An 18,513-nucleotide genomic window follows, 5' to 3' on the forward strand; every position below is an offset into this window, starting at 1 on the left:
TTACACTTATGAGTCCCAAGCAATTATAGGAAAATAAAGTACTTTTATGGTCTTACTTTATATTAACACACAAACAATAAGAAGACGGACACCTTTATCAAAAGCTAGAAATGATTTATTTGTAAAGGGAGGGAGATTTGAGTGGGAATTAAAAAAGAACAAAATTCACATTTTGCAAATTTCATTATTTTTTCTTATGGATGAGTTCTCATTCCTCACTTTCTTTCTGCAAAGACATAGAAAACACCACAGTTTTATAATAAGGAATATTAGCACTTTAAAAACATTTGCTGTTGATAAGTTTAACAATTTATAATGTGCAAGTATATATAATGTCCTATACCTTGCCACCGATGTCACGGCTCTTTGCCCTGAGTTTGTTCACTTGGGACTCTGCAATATCAGCTCTTTCCTCAGCTTCTTCCAACTCATGTTGGACTTTCCTGAAGCGGGACAGGTGGGCATTAGCCTGTTCCTCCTAGAAGAAGATAAGTTATGCTATTTAACAGAACTATATTATGTTAGCTAAGCTATTCAAAGCAATTGTACACATTGTAACGATCCTGCATGGTGGATTTAATTATACAAGAATTTTTTTTCCCAACTTACGGATTCTTCAGCCTGTCTCTTGTATGCCTTGACCTTCAGCTGCAGCTTATCTACCAGATCCTGTAGTCTCAAGACATTCTTCCTGTCCTCTTCAGTCTGCAAAAAAGTGAGCATTCATTTATTAACGGCAATCAAATAATACCTTATGAATCACCTATGGCCTGATGAACAATTTACCTGGTAAGTAAGTTCCTTCACCCTTCTTTCATATTTGCGGACACCTTTAATTGCGTCTATTCCGCGCTTCTGTTCATTTTCCAGTTCGTTTTCTAATTCACGTACCTGGAAGAACAGTGAATATTTAAAGCTGTTCCTATTCAAGATTGAAATATCTAAGCTGAAGACGCTTATTTGAGAATACCCTAGCTTCCAGTTTCTGGAGCTGTTTCTTGCCACCCTTCAGTGCCAACTGTTCTGCTTCATCCAGTCGGTGCTGAAGATCCTTCACCGTCTGTTCAAGGTTCTTCTTCATTCTCTCTAAGTGGGCGCTGGTGTCTTGCTCCTTCTTCAGTTCTTCTGCCATAAGTGCAGCCTATAAACATAAAAAGCAGGAAATCAGAGCTTTTTTTATACAGCATATACTGGTGAATATGTTTATAGAGTGTTTCATACTTACATCAGTAATCGCCTTTTTGGCTTTTTCGTCTGCATTTCTGGCTTCTTGGACTGCTTCCTCAACTTCATTCTGTAGTTGACTGGCATCATTCTCTAACTTCTTCTTGGTGTTGATTAGGCTTGTGTTCTATAGGGAGGGGAGCATAGCTATTATCATCCTCTGTCTCCACATTTTATATATTACCCATTAGCAATATTCTTGTAGAAGGTCTCACCTGGGAGTGGAGAAGTTGAAGACGTTCACTTGCATCCAGAAGTTCCTGCTCCGCAACCTTACGGGACCTCTCTGTCTGTTCCAGAGCAGAACGAATCTCCTCAATTTCAGCCTGTTGCAGGTTATTCCTACGTTCCACAACAGCCACTTGTTCTTTTAGGTCTTCCTGGCTCCTGAGTGCATCATCAAGGTGGAGCTGGGCATCCTTAAATGCAAAATGATGGGAAAATATTATGTAGATTAAATGTTAGCTTGGTTCTATGACTACAGAAAACTGTCTTCGACTAGACAAAGATGCATACACCAGTGATGTGCAGAACATCAATTTACAGATGCAAATATAATCTCACTGGCACTTCTGGTTTTACCTTCAGTTGTGCTTGCACATTTCTGAGCTGTTTCTGAGCTTCAGCGGCTTGACGATTGGCATGGCTCAGCTGAATCTCTAGCTCATTCAGGTCTCCTTCCATCTTTTTCTTCAGTCTCAATGCATCATTCCTGCTCCTGATCTCAGCATCTAATGTGGTCTGCATGGTGTCAATGACTCTCTGGCTGTTTCTCTTCAGTTGTTCAATCTCCTCATCTTTCTCTGCAATTTTTCTGTCTACCTCAGATTTCACTTGATTTAGCTCAAGTTGGATGCGGAGGATCTTTGCTTCTTCATGTTCCAGAGATCCCTATAAGGACATAACAGACTTTTTATAATCCTGCTCACCTATCAAACTTATTTAGGTGTTTTAAAGTTTACAACAAGTTTTCGCACCTCGGCTTCCTCCAAGGCAGCTTGCAGGTCACTCTTCTCCTGTTCTACTTGTTTTTTGGATTTCTCCAGCTCATTAATGGACTTGCCTGATTCACCAATCTGTTCAGTCAAATCTGAAATCTCCTCTGAAAAAAAGGCAAAGGTTAATTCTCTGAGAACTGGTCTTGACCATAGTTGGGTGTGTGCAATCAGTACCATTAGTGACTAGCTTTACATTAAAGATAAAACAATGTATCATGCTTACGTTGCAAGTTCTTGTTCTCCCGTTTCAAGGTTTCAACTTGTTCTAAAGCTTCCTCATAGGCATTCTTCATCTTGAAGATCTCTGTGCTCAGGCTACGGGCTTCCTTTTGAACTGCCTCCAACTCAGCCTGACCCTCTTCATATTTCTGTTTCCATTCAACAAGGACCTGCACAAATACAGTCATTAAGTCATGGTCTTATCTTTGTCTTGTTATACCAACAGGAACAAAGATTATCTTGTATTCACCATGATAATTTTGTTTGCAGACCTTACCTTATCAAAGTTCCTCTGCTTCTTATCTAGAGCAGCAGCTGCACTATTTGCCCTCTCAACATCAACCATTAGGTCCTCTACTTCAGCCTGCAGCCTCTGTTTGGTCTTCTCCAGGGAGGCACATTTTGAGTTTACAGCCTCTACTTGTTCCTCAGCATCCTGGAGACGCTGCGCAAGCTTCTTCCTGAAGGTGAATAGTTGGAAGATAAATCACAGTGGATACATATCTATTGTGCCATCCATATAATCTGTTACATAGAATCCTACTTGGCCTCTTCCAGTTCCTCTGTGCGCTGAATGGCATCAGTCTCATATTTGGTTCTCCATTGTGATACTTCACCATTGGCCTTGGACAGAGATCTTTGAAGTTCTGCCTTTGCCTCTTGCTCCTCCTCATATTGTTCACGGAGCAAATCACAGTCATGGCGAGCTGATTGCAGACCATGAGCAAGTGCATTTTTGGCCTATTGGCATGTAGTAAAAAAATATTTTAATTTGTTAATCTGCAATTAGAAATAACTGAATGCAAACTATTTACATGCAATATAAGGTTGGTGCTTAAAAGCTAAAAAAAAATTTGGACTGGATAATTGAAATATTTTAATAGTAGCCTAACAAACGTAATTATACATTTTATTTACCTTGGTTTCCTCCTCCAGTTGCCTCTTGAGCTCTTCAACCTGCTGGGTAAATCCTTGTTTTCCTCTGGTCAGCTGAGAAATCAGAGCTTCTTTTTCTTCTAATTGACGGGAGAGCTCACCTAATAATATGAAATACAGTAATATAGAGAACAATGTATTCCAAAATGGAAAGTTTTACCTTAGCACATTATAGCAAATCAAGGAAAATAAAATGCACATACAGATGAAATCTAAAATGTAACCATTAATATTATTAATAGGTCTAGGTTTGAAAAGTCTTTGTCATACTCACCATTTTCTGTCTGTAAACGGGCTCTTTGGGCTGAGACATCATTGATAAGACGCTGGTGCTCGTCATGTTTAGACTTAAGTTCGCTGTGCTGATCCTCTAGGACGCGGCTCACTTTTTCAAGGTTGGCCTTTACAGATAAAAAAATGTGAGCAGTACTGAATTTATTACATAAAAATAATATTTTGTTTACAGTGGGTAATTTTTGTACCTTTGATTTTGACACATTCTCTAAGTTGCTGGCAAGGTCATCAACTTCCATCTTCAGCTCACTCTTCTCTTTCTCCAGCTTCTGTTTAACTCTCTGGAGATTATCAATCTGTTCTCCAAGTTCAGCAACACTGTCGGCATGCTTCTTGCGCAGTGCAGCTGAGGTGGCTTCATGCTGCAGTGTGGACTCTTCCAAGTCGCGTCTCAGTTTCTGGAATTCTGCCTCACGTTTCTTGTTCAACTCAATCTGAACTGATGTTGCCCCTCCAGCTTCTTCAAGCCTTTCACTGATCTCTTCCAGTTCTCTAGAGAGGTCAGCCCTCAGTTTTTCAACCTTTGCACGAGCAGTACGTTCAGCTTCGATTTCCTCCTCCAACTCCTCAATACGGGCCTAGTATGAAAGGATGGGTTATTTTAATTTCTACCTGTTTATCTAAAGCCATGTACTTCTGACTGACCCACTATATGATACCTGCAGCTCCTTGATCTTTTTCTGCAGTTGAGAACCCAGGGACTGCTCATCTTCAATCTTTCCTTGCAGCTGGCTTATTTCAAAGTCCTTCCTGTATTTGTAAATTCCAGTCATTTATAAATTACATTCATTAAAAAGATTTAAAAAATAAAAAACAAACAAACATTTCCTGATAAAGATTAACTAGAACAAACATACTAACTTCTTAAGTTTTTCTTCAGCTTGCTGTTTCTCGTTTTCAAGATCCATAACTGTTTCTTGAGACAACTTCAAATCACCTTCAAGCTTTCTCTTTGCTCTTTCAAGGTCAAGACGAAGCTTCTTCTCTTGTTCCAAAGATCCTTCCAGCTAATAATATGTAAAATTATTAAGATGTTTTTGAGGTTATTATATTAAATTTCATACATTACAATAAGGATACCTACATCGTCAACTTGTTGTTCAAGTTTAGTTTTGGCTTTGGTCAGAGAGCTAACTTTATCCTCCTCAGCCTGCAAGTCATCAAGAGTTTGCTGATGAGCCTCCTGGAGCGCTTTCTTTTCTTTGGTAATCTTTGAGATGTTCTCATCCAATGCAGCCAACTCTTCTGTAAGGTTTTTAACCTAAAGATAAAGGATGAGTTATTTTGTGAAATTGTATTTCTTGTAATTGAGTAGCATTGATTGAGAAGACTAGTCAAATTCTTTACCTTGTTTTCAGTGGCATGCTTTTCCTTCTCAACTTTGGCCAAGGTAAGCTCTAAGTCGTCAATATCTTTCTTCAATTCTGAGCACTCATCTTCCAGTTTCCTCTTCTTTGCAGTCAGTTCTGCATTGCTTTCCTCCTCATCTTCAAGCCTTTCTGTAATTTCTTTAATCTTGGCTTCCAGTTGGATTTTGTTCTTAATGAGACCTTCACACCTCTCTTCTGCATCAGCCAAGCTTTCTCCTTCCTTAAATGTAAAAAATGAAAGGATTTAAGAATTGCAGTAAAATGTCATCAAGACATTATTAATTTGTTTAGTGATTTTCTTTTTCTTACGGATTGCACTTGTAACACTAAGTCATTCTTTTCTTGCAGGAAAACAACCATTTTCTCTTCCAGTTCTTTCCTCCTTGCCTCTGACTTGGCAAGGGCTTCTTTGGTCTTCTCAAACTCTTCCTTCATGTTGGCCATTTCCTTTTCAGTCTCAGCACTCTTCAGAAGAGGTTTGATTTTGAAGTACAGCTTCATCCATGGCCAGTGCTTTACATTCATGAATGACCTGACATTGTACTGGATAACAAAGATTGCTTCCCTAAGGATATAAAAATACACTTGATAAAATATAAAATCATTGAGAAAATGTATTCTTCATGCTACTAATTAAGTTTTAGTGCTAAATACCTTCTCTCCATCATTTTCTTGAATTCAACTCTCATTAAGAAACCTCTGCACAGAGCCTGCGTACGAGTGATGAGCTGTGCCAGCTTATCATCTCTCATTTCTTCCAGAGTACCCAGAAGACCAGCTTTAAAGAAAACCTGTTGGAATGTAAACTTAGTAATCTCCTTTCTTTAAAAAAATGGCCTAAATATGTCTATTATTCCAAAAAGTATTTTGTTACCTTTGTGTGTCCAAACTTGTACTGTGTATGATCTACATCAATAGAGCCAAGGAGTTTCTCAGAGGCCTTCTTGCTGTCAATGAATTGTCCATCTGGGATTGCACTAGCATTGAGGACCTTATAACTGAAGATGGCAATAGTAAATAAAACTGTTAGCCTACATAAGAGGCGTTACAGAAATTTCAACAAAACTCTAGAAGATATTTAGAGGAGTTGTACCATTATTTCTTTTCTTTGGTACCTCCATGGTATGAGCTAGACCAGACACTACAAAGAGCATCGTAGCGCTGGTATTTGTAACACAACACACTATTACATGATTTATGTGTATTTAATTCCGTAGGGTCCAACTAATGTTGCATTCTAGAGGCCACAAGGAGCATCTCTCAGATGATAACAGATAATTGATGAGAAGTAAATAAATAGTAGGTTTGGGGCAGCCTCAATTTAAGGAGGGACTGTCCAGCTGGAAGAAACCTTTGACTGTACTGGGTTACTACAGGACATGATCAAGAATTTACCGTTGCTTGAAGTCAGCATAGAGGATTCTGCTGGGGAATCCCTTTCTGCAGATTCTGATACCCTCTAGCACACCGTTACATCTCAGCTGGTGGATGATCAGATGATTCTCCATAATACCTGGATGTAAACAGAATATTCCATAAAAAATCCTAATATTAAACTTATATATTTTTTGTAATAGATATTGGAGGTGATTTTACCTGGAGTCTTGGTCTCATTGGGAATCAGACAACGCACAAAGTGAGGATGGGTACTTCTCAGGTTAGTCATAAGCTTGTTCAGATTTTCCTATAGAATAAGAAAATTGGCTTGTTACAAAACTCCACGTTTCTACATGTTAGGAAAACATCTCAAGTTGTGGAAGAGCTTACTCTGAAGAGAGCAGAGACTGTCTGGAAAGATGAGCCCTTCTTCTTCTTTCCACCTTTTCCTCCAGCATCAGGAGCTATAAAATAATTTGAATAAAACAAAATGTTGGAGATATAACCACTCTAAGAACTGCTTCTCTCTGTTGTCAACTTACCATCAGATCCAGCATAGCTGGAATATAGGAAAGATAAGAGTTTTATTGAAGATTTTTGGTAGAGGCCAACAACAGTCTCGTTCAGCGGGTCCTTATTCTTGTCCAGCCAGCCAGTGATGTTATAATCCACAGTACCAGCATAATGCACCAAGGAGAAGTGAGCTTCAGCCTTGCCTTTACCAGGCTTGGGCTTCTCAAAGTTCTTGCACTTTCCAAGATGCTGGTCATAGAGCTTGTTCTTGAAGGATGTGTCTGTAGCTTTGGGGAACATGCACTCTTCCTCCAGGATTGAGAAGATACCCATGGGCTATAAGAAAAAGCGATAATCATTAAGTTTGGATTTCTTATGGTTTTTTTTTAAGCAATGAATAGGTAGAGTTGGTACCAACCTTCTCAATGAGCTCAATGCAAGCAGCCAGATCCATACCGAAGTCAATGAATTCCCAATCGATTCCTTCTTTCTTATACTCTTCTTGTTCCAGGACAAACATGTGATGGTTGAAGAACTGCTGCAGTTTCTCATTGGTAAAGTTAATGCAGAGCTGCTCTAGACTGTTGAACTGGAAAAGTCAATAGGTAAGGAAATTTAGCAAAAGAAAAGACCAACAGTTTGTTTATATAATCACACTTTTACTCACATCAAAGATCTCAAATCCAGCAATATCCAGCACACCGATGAAGTACTGTCTTGGCAGTTTAGTGTCCAGCTGCTGGTTGATACGTGCGACCATCCAGAAGAAAAGTTTCTCATAAACTGACTTGGTGAGGGCACCAATGGCATTGTAAACCTAAGTAAAAAAACAACATAAAATTCTCTTTTTAGATGTGTCCTAATATTTCTCCCAGAAAGTAGTACAGATCTAATATTAATTTTTACCTGTTGAACAGTTTGTCCCTTGGTAACAAACTCATTTCCAACTTTGACCCTTGGGTAGCACAAAGCTTTCAGAAGATCAGCAGAGTTCAGACCCATCAGGTAGCCAATTTTATCAGCAACTGATAGGAAGCAGAAATTATTATTTATATTCACTGAATCTAACAATCTACAGGAGCTTCCTATATGATTATTTACTATACCTTCTGTGCCATCGGGTTCAGCCTGCTCCTCTCTTTGCTTTTGCTTGAATTTCATGTTACCGTGGTGCATGACTGCGCCAGTCATCTTGTAGATGCCATTCTTTTCATCGGGTGTGAAGCCCAGGATATCAATGGCGCTCTGCACATACGCATATATATTATATTTCATTATACACTTAAAGCTTCTAATAATACATGAAGAGTGAAGCTCTACAGTGTGTGTCTGTGTATATAAAAATTACTATATGTGTCATTATAATCATAAACTTTAAGAAAACTAAAGATTATGGCTCTAAAAAAGTGTGTGTACTATATATAACATTTGTAATTATATTCTCAGAGCTTCTAATAATACAAGAAGAGTATTCGGGGAAGTGATGTGATATTTGTCTTATGTCTGCGGCCATAAACTCCATTATATATATATATATATATATATATATATTTAATATGTGTCACTATATGCTCACACTTTAAGAAAACTAAAGATTCCAACACTAAGTAGGTTCTTAGGAAAATATCTTACGTCTGTGGCCATAAACTCCTCTACATCATCAATGCTCTTCACAGAAATTTCCCCTTGGCTGATAGAAGGGTAGTCGTATGGGTTTGTGGTAATGAGAAGCATTTCTAGGAAGAAGTGGTGCTTGATATAAATCCACAACTCACTGTCAACCTCCAATTTGAATAAATGAATCTAAAATAACTCACCAACAACTTCCGGCCTCTTGTTGGTCTGGATCTGGTAGAAGATGTGGTAGCTCCTTTCTGCTGAAAGCTGGAACGTCACTCTGGATTTTTCCAGCAGGTCTGTAGATGAGTGATGTTACAGGTCAGTGATGGTAAGAAGACACATACTAGATGACTAAACTAAGTCTTCAATCTAAGACTTACAAGCCTCAATATCAGCGGAAGCCAGTTTTCCTGTTGTTCCAAAATGGATTCTGATGAATTTACCCTAAGGGTTGTGTATATATGGAGCTTCAGTAAAGGATGTATTTTCTTATAAAACAAGTATATGTATTCTAAAACATCTTTGCTACTTACAAAACGAGAGGAGTTGTCATTTCTCACAGTTTTGGCATTGCCAAAGGCTTCCAGCAGGGGGTTGGCCTGGATGATTTGATCTTCCAGTGTTCCCTAAGACACACAATATATGATGTATTCCCACACCAGGACGTGATGTAATGCAGTATACAGGTATCTGTATTGTTAGGCATTCATGTTGGTCATTATTCACAGTTTACCTGCAGCTTGTTGCTTGACTCCTTCTTCTTTTGTGAATCACCAGCAGCTGCAATTGTTGCAAAGTATTGGATGACACGCTTGGTGTTTACAGTCTTTCCAGCACCAGATTCTCCGCTAGTGTAGAAGATAGAGATCATAGGTTAGGACAGTGATTTCCTGAGTAAAAGATTAGTTTTTGAAGCTAGAATATACATGTGATCAATACTCCAGGACGAAGTCTTGCTCCATTTGCCGTACACATCGCAGATAAACATCACAAAAATTTTCACTATATAGGATCTCAGGATAAAAGAAAATGTATGCACCTATAGAATGGCAGATTTAAGTATGCTATTCTGTATCTCAAAAATAAAGGTACACTTGCTTGGTGACAGTCAAAAAGGCACTTTTGGTGAGTGGGGGCCTGCAGATAGACTGGACATAAATTTCAAGAGCTTTCCCAGTCTATACAACAATGATCCACTAAAAATGCAGTCTGATTGCCCCTAGTCACTATGCCTTCACTGTGTTTTAGGAGCTGGGCTTTTCGTAATTTAGTCACAGTATTATCTTATGGTAATTTACACACTGTACTACTTACGTAATCAGGATTGACTGGTTTTCACGATCTGAAAATGAAAAACACAAAATGCATATTTATTCAATGCTTTCACCATTTGTTTTTATACTTTTTCTTCAACTGTCTATTTACTGTGAGAAAGACAATGCGATCACCATTGCAACAACTTGTACGTAATTACCTGTTAACATGAACTGATAGGCGTTATCAGAGATTGAGAAGATGTGTGGTGGGGCTTCCATACGTTTCTTTCCTCTGTAGCCAGCAACAACTTCGGGGTTGTACACTGGCAGCCACTTGTAGGGGTTGACAGTGACACAGAAGAGGCCGGAGTAGGTCTGCAATTACAGGGTAAAGGTAATAGTTCCAAATATGTTTTATACCAGAAATGATTTAACCATAAACTCAAGTTAATCAGAAAAATATATCTTGCTATGTCAAGGTCCAGCAGTGTAGAAAGCTTTTTTTAAGGTTTTTTATTTCTACTGTTATGGTAAATATTTATACTTTGCTTTGATTTTTATTATAATTCTATATATTTTGTATTTTAGTATTAGCTTTATAATTGTTATTCATAAAAGCAATAACACAGGGCGCTGTATCTTATATAGAGGTGTCCATGTGTTAAACATTCCTCTGTTTCTGAAAGTATAATAAGCTGGCTAGAACTAGTATGAAAGGAATTTGACAGAATCCATAATTTACAATTTTGTTATTAACAACTTAAATATCTTCTGCTTTAGGTAATGTAATGTAAAAGCCATTCCCACTTCTCCTTATCTTTGTGGTTGTAATAAAAACTTGTGACTGGGCATCTGAGAGTCAGAAAGCAAGTACACTAACAGACACTGGTTGTGTGCCCTTGTCTCCGATCGATTGACTGTCTGATTTCATCAAAACTGGCAAACGGGTGAAACCTTTTGAGTTTCTCCTAAAACTTTCCATATAGGTTTCCACATCACTATCTTCCAGTTTTGTGATATTTACAAATAGCAAAAAGATAGAAGACTTACGTAGATCATCCAGGCTGCGTAACGCTCTTTGAGGTTGTACAGCACAGACGCCTCGTTCAGGTGGGTCAGCATAGCCATATCCTCAATTTTATCAAACTTGGGAGGATTCTGAGGGTAAACCTGGCCGTCTTTAACGGTTACTTCCTGGAAAGAACAAGGGGCTTGGTTTAGTTGAACATTTCAGTGATTTACTTATTGGATGCTATAGATACTTGTAATTTACCACCGACCAAATAGTTAATGTTAGGCGATTGAAAGTATCCTCTGCCCAAAGCCAATTATTTATTTTATGTTAATGATAGAAAACTTTCCCTTATGCTATCAATGTTGTAATGTTCACCTTCCCATCATCAGTCTTCACAGTGACTTTGCCACTGTCGCGAGCAGTGATGAGACCTTTCACATATAGCTCTTTGGGATCATCCACAAAGCAACTGTTCTTGGCATCAAATGGTTTGTTCTGAGCCTCCAATCTTTCTTTTTCTGATTTCCGCAGGAAGGATGCGGCTGCCCCAAAAACCGCCATTTCACCATCTGCCGACATGGTTGAGGCAGTCTGTATGAAATATAAAAATACATACTCTTATCGTCAGCCTGATAAAGATGGTGTCATGATTGGTAAGGAAATTCAAAGCAAAGCATCAAGGTTTTTTACAGAAACTGTTTATCGTGTGTGACCCAAGTGCATGATGGCAGGACATTTATTAGTTTATAGCAATAATGCAAAGTGTCACCCATTGATAAGCTGATCTCAGAGTCCCTGCAGCTTTGACTCTCCACAATCAGGTGTAATCTGTGGAAGATTTTGGCAGCAAGGGTTAATTTTCTCTGTAGCACCCCCAAAAGGTGACACCAAGCATTACACAGTTTACATTGATAAATTGATCTCTGTAGTGACAAGCTGGGCCTTCTTTGTATATGTTTTATCTATTAAAGCATTAGGGTCCAGAAGAAGAAATCCCACTCGATTTACTAGGACAGCTATAAGGGGAGAACTAGCTCCTTAAAAGATAAACTTTTTTAACTTTATATTATAGATCATGATGAAATTCACCTGCGTGTGTAGGGAGTATTGCTATGGATTTACGCATGCATATCTACAGAGAAGTGTACATGAAAGTGATGCACACAAAGAGGTCAGTGGGTGTATTGTCACAATATCTGCTGCTACAATGACAAATGTGTTATTATTAAACATAATGTGTCGTATACAGGAGGAAGGAGCCCTCACGTCCACCTACTGTCCTGCAGCCAAAGTCTCAGAGACTTCAGTACTCAAGGACTGTATGGTGACATTGTCAGGTGTGTATGGGATTCCTACACACAGCCCACATCCCTAGATGAGCACATATTACGAGTAAATTACATTTAGCAATGTGTTAGTCGCCCGGAGCAACATAAGGCTCCAATCACACAAAGTTTTTGGTGCAGCTTTTTTAGCGAATACCAGAAATGTATTCAGACATAATGGGGGAAATAAAAGAAGGGTTTGTATTTTCCATTCTTGATGGATCCACTTCTGGCATTGGGTCAAAAAAAATATTCTGGAAAAGCTGCATGTGTTCTTCCAGCTTTAGTCATGGATGTAAATGAAAATGAGATTAATGTTTTGTGTGAAAAACAGAATTCAATTGATTAATAGGCAAGTGTGAAATTAATTTGCTTTGTTAATACAGAGACTTACCTGTTAGTGCTGCTCTTGATGAAATGATCTTCTTTGCCCCTTGAAAGAAATGAAAATAAAATCAAGTTATAGAAGTGAATAGACTGCAGCTTGTATCCCAGTCATAAGGCAGTGAAGCCAGAACTTACCAAGAGGTTACGAGTAAGGAGCCAACTGGAGGGCTTATATACAGAACTTTCTGCTCCCTCAGCACAACTGCACTCCTGGTAAGGAATGACTCCATCCCCATAACTGTCCAGAGAAACCCAACACTTTCTGGTCTTCACAAGTAAAAATAACTGAACATTTCTCAGTCATCTGTCTGTCCTTTTGTGTTATCTACACATTGGCTGTGAGTGACCAAATTGTAAAACTAGGAGCTCAGAGATGGAGCCTGTGAGTTCAATGCAAATAATACAGCTATCTGTCTCAGTCATAGCCATCTAATATCTATCTATCTATCTATCTATCTATCTATCCCATATTAATCTATCTATCTCTATATATTTATCTATCCCATATCTATCTATCATTATCTATCTATCTATCATCTATTTCATCTAACATATATCTATCTATCTGCCAATCATCTATCTATTATCTATCTCTATATCTATCTATCATCTGTCTATCTATTATCTATCATCTATCATATCTATCTATTATCTATCTATCTATCTATCATCTATTATCTATCTAGCTGTCAATCTAACTATTATCTATCAATCCTCTATTATCTATCTATCTATCTATCATCTTTCTACTTATAATCTATCTATCATCTATCATATCTATCTATTATCTATCTATCTATGTAGCTGTCAATCTAACTCAATCATCTATTATCTATTAATCTATCATCTATCCTATCTATCTCATCTATCTATTATCTATCCTATCTATCTATCTATATAGCATCGATCTATTATCTATCTATCTATCATATCTATCTATTATCTATCTATCAATGATCTATCATCTATCCTATCTCATCTATCTATCTCATCTATTTATCTATCTATCTATCTAATCTATTGATCTCATCTATCATCTATCAATCTATCTATTATCTATCAATCTATCATCTATATATCATATCTATCTATTTATCTATCAATCATCTATCTATCACCTATCTATCATATTTATTATCTATCTATCTATTTATCTATCTATCATATATCTATTATCTATCTGTCAATCATCTATCTATTATCTATCATATATATCTATTATCTATCTACCTATTATCTATCTATCATCTATCTTATCTATCTATTATCTGTCTATGATCTATCTATTATCTGTCTAGCTGTCAATATCTATCCATCATCTATTATCTATATACTGTATCATATCTCATCTATCCTATCTATCTCATCTATCTTTATCTATCTATTATCTATCCTATCTATCTATCATATCTATCATCTGTCTACACTATATCATAAAGATTATTATTATTAGTTGAAATTGCCAATGGGGTTTTTCATACTGTAGTAATCACTCAAACTAACCTAATGGGTCATGTAAAAAATTTCAACTGATAAATACATTAAACAAAGTGTATTCTAAAGCCCCCGTTACACACTGCGATATTGCTTTCAATATCACTGTAAAGTCACCGATTTTGCGACGTTGCAGCGATATTGCTAGCAATATCGCTGCATGTGATACCTGCGACCGGCTCCCCCGCTGGTTATCGCTGATCGCGCGAGAAGCTGCTGGACCATTCCTCGTCGGTCACTTCCTGCGGCGCTTCCTGTCGCGCCGACGAGCGACGCGTGGAGCCTGGCGGGAGGACGCAGGATCGCCGCGTCTGACAGGTAAGTAGTGATCCCCGTCCCCAGCGATGTCGCTGGTGAGATCTGCCTGTGTGGCAGCTCACTAGCGACCACCTAGCGATGCACCAGCGATCCTGACCGGGACATATCGCTGGTCGGGATCGCTGGTGCATCGCTAGGTGTAACGGTACCCTAAGATATTGTGCACATAGAGTGACCGCAGACTTCTGTTTTCTGCCTGGACAACCCTTTTAAAAAGGTAAATTCTAGTTTTAAAAGTTCTGTGGTCCTCTAGACAACAGGATAGATTTTACCCAAAACTGCCCTCTCTCCATCAGAATAAGTCAAAGTTCCATTAAGTTTTTAAAAGGCTTTTTTTATTAAATAAATGTGGCTCAATCACTCCAACTTGTGTAATTTGTCCGCTTGCACTGATGTATAGTATGCCAGTCTTATTAAAGTGAACCTGTCAGCAGAATTTTGCTAAGTAAACTACAGGCACTGTCATGTTGCTGCTGTTAAACTGATTAAAATGACACTTGGGGTGAAGAAATCTATCTTGTGGTTCTTGTGTAATCAGTGTTAGATATTGTCAGTTAATGATATGCTCGTGCTCCGAGGCGGGACTGTAGGCAGAGTCCTATCTTCCTGCTCTAAGCCAGAGAAACCAAGGAAAGACCTGCTCACTGGCCGACCCGAATCACAAGCAGTCTGCCTATATGATGAGGAACATGTTTGTGTTGTGGTGTGGCCTGTGGGCAGGTCTTTCCTTGTTTTCTCTGGCTTAGAGCAGGAAGATAAGACTCTGCCTAAAGTCCTGTCCCGGAGCATGAGCATATCATTAACTGAAAACTTCTGATGTTGCGCCCCCAGGAGTATGGTCGCCACAGTGGCTTTGCCTTCCTCCAGGGGAGGGTAATGCCAGGCTTGGAGGCAATGATGGGTCTCTCTCGCAGTCAATCCATACATGCAGCGCAGTTCCACTCCAGGCCACCAGGGGGAACTCTGAACCAGGATGGAGGGGAGGGGTGCCCTCTGAGGGCCAAGAGGAAGGAGTGGAGAGATAGTCTGCGGAGGGTGAAGTGTGCAGACGTGTAAAAAGAAGCTGGAAGTTGAGCGAGGAAGGAGAGCTCCATCAGCTGAGAGTGCACGAACTGGAGCCTGGTCTCCATGGCTGTACGGATACTAAAGGTCCTACAGCAGATACCAGAGGAGTAGGAGGCTGTAAATGCCCTACTCCCATCTAAGACTTGAGGCACAACAGCAGCTTGAATAGAGAGCCAGGACTAAAGAGGAGTCCCCGAGAAAGGCTACAGCTGTCTGCCGTGCAAGTGAGGTTCTTGGGAACATCTGACAGGAGGAACTTCAGAGTAACTAAGTACTGGAGTGCTTCACACCACAAGGCGCTAGGAAGGAGACTGCACAGCCCGTCTGTGAGAGAGAATCCCTGAGTTGCTTCCAGGCTAGCCTGCTCCAATACCATCTGTATTCAGGACTCTGGACTGCAGTTATCAAGTAAAGGTACAGAAATTGCACCCCGCTGTGTCTTGTCTGCTTCCTACCCTTAAGGGCCTGTCACACTAAGAGATATCGCTAGCAATATCGCTATAACTGGTGACGTTATAGCGATATTGCTAGCGATATCGCTGTGTCTGATACTTACCTACGACCCGCTCCCCCGCTGGTTATCGCTGATCGCGCGAGAACATTCAGGACTGTTTCTCGTCGTCAGCTTCCTGCGGCGCTTCCTGCTGTGACGACGAGCGACGCGTGGAGCCGGGCAGGAGGACGCAGGATCGCCTGGTGTGACAGGTAAGTAGCGACCCCCATCCCCAGCGATGTCGCTAGTGAGATCTGCCTGTGTGGCAGCTCACTAGCGACCACTTAGCGATGTACCAGCGATCCTGACCGCGTCATATCGCTGGTCGGGATCGCTGGTACATCGCTAAGTGTGACAGTACCTTTACGGCACTGCTACATCACCGTGCCAACCACCACTACACTGCCCTGGGACATTAGCCCTGCCTGTGGAGGGCTATACCATCACTGCTGCACCATACCATCTGTCCCAGTGGAGCTGTCTGCAGCATCGGCTTAACATCTCCCTTGCCGAACACCACAGGTGGCGTCACAAACTATTCCATTCCATTAACTACATCCCCCATTACTTGGGCGCCCAGGGCCACGGACCGGGTCACTGCTGCTGTGACACTTCCCCCTGACACCGGCCTGGTACCGAGTACCCCACAGCCCTGGGAGGGCGACCCACTGACACTTATTACACAAGAACCACAAGAAGGATTTCTTCACCCCAAGTATCTTTTTAAGGAGTTTAACACTGCCAACTAGACAATGCCTGTAGTTTGCTTAGCAAAATCCTGCTGATAGTTTCCCTTTAAATGCTGGCCAATATCTTTTAACCTCTGATGATGGCCCTTCGCAGAATTCTGGAGCCCTTTCATTATAGCAAAAGGTGGGAGCTTCAGCTTCTGTGGGTTCTTCAGCTTCTGAAGCTTCATGATAACATCTTCGGACATGTCTGAGTGACCATCACAAGATGGTGAATGACCACACATTTATGTCTATGGCTATGTTTGCCAAGAACACTGATGAGCCATAATGATAAAGGGGTTGTCAACTACTCAGGCAACCACTTTCTCAATCACTCTGCTCCCCTCTTATAAAATGATAACAGCTATATTCTCCTCCGGTACCTATGTTGTCACTGGCGCTCCCAGAGCTATGGCAACTATCTTACTTCCCCTGTCCAAAGGCAGGGAGAATGAAGAGGCCATTACCTGGTCACATGGATTGCATGAAATAACAATGCCACATGAGCCCCGGGGGAGTTAGTGCCAACACCGCTGGAACGGTGCTGGCTTCGGAGGTGAGTATAGCTGTTATTATTTTATAAGTAGGGAATATAGTGATTAAGAAGGGGTTGTCAGAACATCACAAAAATGGCAGGTCTTGTCAGGAGTTCACAATAATGCCATTGTTAGCATTTTCCAAACATGATTCAAGGTAGGATTGCAAAAGCACAGAGCATCATAGCTATGATAAAAGGTGTCAGAACACTCAGAGCCTCACAGCTATGATAGAAAGGCGTCTGATTACTCAGAGCATCACAGCTATGATAGAAAGGTGTCCAATCACTCAGAGCATCACAGCTATGATAGAATGATGTCAGGACAAACAAAGCATTGCAGCTATGATATCAAGGTGACAGAGCACACACAGTAACACAGTATCAGAGCAATAATGGAATAGTCTCAGGACACGCAGTTGGTGTATGGGGCTGTGTACTCTCTTTGACCAGTTACAGTACTCATGTTGATCCTTGTCCACCTCCAGAAGCTCCTCCGATGGAAATGTGAGCATCAGGACCAGACCATGGAGCAATGAAAGAAGGCACAAACCCTGAAGCATGAGTCACATTTTACATCATAAGGAAGGCTGGGCATGTAATTTACTTAGAGAAAAGTTTTCACCAGGATGCACCTTGGGAAGAAGGCAAGCCGTCAGTAGCCATGCAATGATCTGTGTATCATTCTGCTGAAAAACTTTGGTCCTAGAGATGAAAATGGAGGTATCATTCATGCGCTGCTGATGGCGAAATATCGGTGATTTTTTATTTATTTAAACAGGTTTAAAAGTCAACGCGTTTCAAGGTCACGCAGGACCTCTTCATCAGGACAAACCTGGCATTGTCCTGATGAAGAGGTCCTGCGTGACCTTGAAACGCGTTGACTTTTAAACCTGTTTAAATAAAAAAAAAAATTATTTCACCTGTAATTCGACCATCAGCATCGCATGAGTGATACCTCCGTTTTCATTTCTATATTCATGGTCATTTCCTTGACCGGTATCCGTGCAGCAGCTGCTATATGCCCATTAGGTTGCTTAATAGCAACACATAACAAGGTGAGTGTATCTCCTCTTTTCATGATACCCTATTGTCACCGGATAAGACCCTATTGCTCTTTTTCTTTCCCAGTTTCTCCCTTCCATTATTAATTAGAATGTGATATGTGCAATCTACGTAAATACTGTACACATTAGGTCCCCCTGATCATGGCAGCAGTATTTCCTAATAGATTAGGAATGGTCTGAAGACCATAACACGTTTAGGATGGTGATTTTTCTCCAGATTTACTATTTCAATCTGATAGATCTTCAGATGTAATGCAAAATAAGTCCAACCCATAG

The 18,513-nt window shown here is 40.0% G+C and overlaps 1 protein-coding gene across 1 annotated transcript in view; it reads right to left on the reverse strand.

The window, feature by feature from the left end:
• Nucleotides 1-208: 208 nt before the first annotated feature.
• LOC141046749 (uncharacterized) overlaps nucleotides 209-18,513 on the reverse strand; it is a 43,005-nt gene continuing 24,700 nt past the window's right edge. Inside the window, exons 39-77 of the mRNA XM_073541393.1 lie at nucleotides 11,198-11,413; nucleotides 10,858-11,001; nucleotides 10,026-10,182; nucleotides 9,866-9,893; nucleotides 9,285-9,399; nucleotides 9,085-9,177; nucleotides 8,932-8,995; nucleotides 8,749-8,847; nucleotides 8,564-8,667; nucleotides 8,038-8,176; nucleotides 7,838-7,956; nucleotides 7,599-7,748; nucleotides 7,350-7,520; nucleotides 6,961-7,267; nucleotides 6,809-6,882; nucleotides 6,638-6,725; nucleotides 6,437-6,554; nucleotides 5,916-6,039; nucleotides 5,696-5,832; nucleotides 5,351-5,606; nucleotides 5,019-5,261; nucleotides 4,756-4,932; nucleotides 4,533-4,678; nucleotides 4,331-4,421; nucleotides 3,860-4,249; nucleotides 3,652-3,778; nucleotides 3,360-3,478; nucleotides 2,986-3,182; nucleotides 2,719-2,902; nucleotides 2,446-2,611; nucleotides 2,202-2,326; nucleotides 1,807-2,115; nucleotides 1,440-1,643; nucleotides 1,226-1,351; nucleotides 971-1,141; nucleotides 787-891; nucleotides 610-705; nucleotides 344-478; nucleotides 209-226 (exon numbers count right to left, since the gene is read on the reverse strand). Coding sequence (XP_073397494.1) covers nucleotides 209-226; nucleotides 344-478; nucleotides 610-705; nucleotides 787-891; nucleotides 971-1,141; nucleotides 1,226-1,351; nucleotides 1,440-1,643; nucleotides 1,807-2,115; nucleotides 2,202-2,326; nucleotides 2,446-2,611; nucleotides 2,719-2,902; nucleotides 2,986-3,182; nucleotides 3,360-3,478; nucleotides 3,652-3,778; nucleotides 3,860-4,249; nucleotides 4,331-4,421; nucleotides 4,533-4,678; nucleotides 4,756-4,932; nucleotides 5,019-5,261; nucleotides 5,351-5,606; nucleotides 5,696-5,832; nucleotides 5,916-6,039; nucleotides 6,437-6,554; nucleotides 6,638-6,725; nucleotides 6,809-6,882; nucleotides 6,961-7,267; nucleotides 7,350-7,520; nucleotides 7,599-7,748; nucleotides 7,838-7,956; nucleotides 8,038-8,176; nucleotides 8,564-8,667; nucleotides 8,749-8,847; nucleotides 8,932-8,995; nucleotides 9,085-9,177; nucleotides 9,285-9,399; nucleotides 9,866-9,893; nucleotides 10,026-10,182; nucleotides 10,858-11,001; nucleotides 11,198-11,413 — 5,832 coding nt within the window. The remainder of the gene's footprint in view (nucleotides 227-343; nucleotides 479-609; nucleotides 706-786; nucleotides 892-970; nucleotides 1,142-1,225; nucleotides 1,352-1,439; nucleotides 1,644-1,806; nucleotides 2,116-2,201; nucleotides 2,327-2,445; nucleotides 2,612-2,718; nucleotides 2,903-2,985; nucleotides 3,183-3,359; nucleotides 3,479-3,651; nucleotides 3,779-3,859; nucleotides 4,250-4,330; nucleotides 4,422-4,532; nucleotides 4,679-4,755; nucleotides 4,933-5,018; nucleotides 5,262-5,350; nucleotides 5,607-5,695; nucleotides 5,833-5,915; nucleotides 6,040-6,436; nucleotides 6,555-6,637; nucleotides 6,726-6,808; nucleotides 6,883-6,960; nucleotides 7,268-7,349; nucleotides 7,521-7,598; nucleotides 7,749-7,837; nucleotides 7,957-8,037; nucleotides 8,177-8,563; nucleotides 8,668-8,748; nucleotides 8,848-8,931; nucleotides 8,996-9,084; nucleotides 9,178-9,284; nucleotides 9,400-9,865; nucleotides 9,894-10,025; nucleotides 10,183-10,857; nucleotides 11,002-11,197; nucleotides 11,414-18,513) is intronic.

Source organism: Dendrobates tinctorius, unplaced genomic scaffold (assembly GCF_039654945.1).
Source record: "Dendrobates tinctorius isolate UK_male_01 unplaced genomic scaffold, ASM3965494v1 ptg000120l, whole genome shotgun sequence".
In the NCBI taxonomy this organism is placed as follows: domain Eukaryota; kingdom Metazoa; phylum Chordata; class Amphibia; order Anura; family Dendrobatidae; genus Dendrobates; species Dendrobates tinctorius.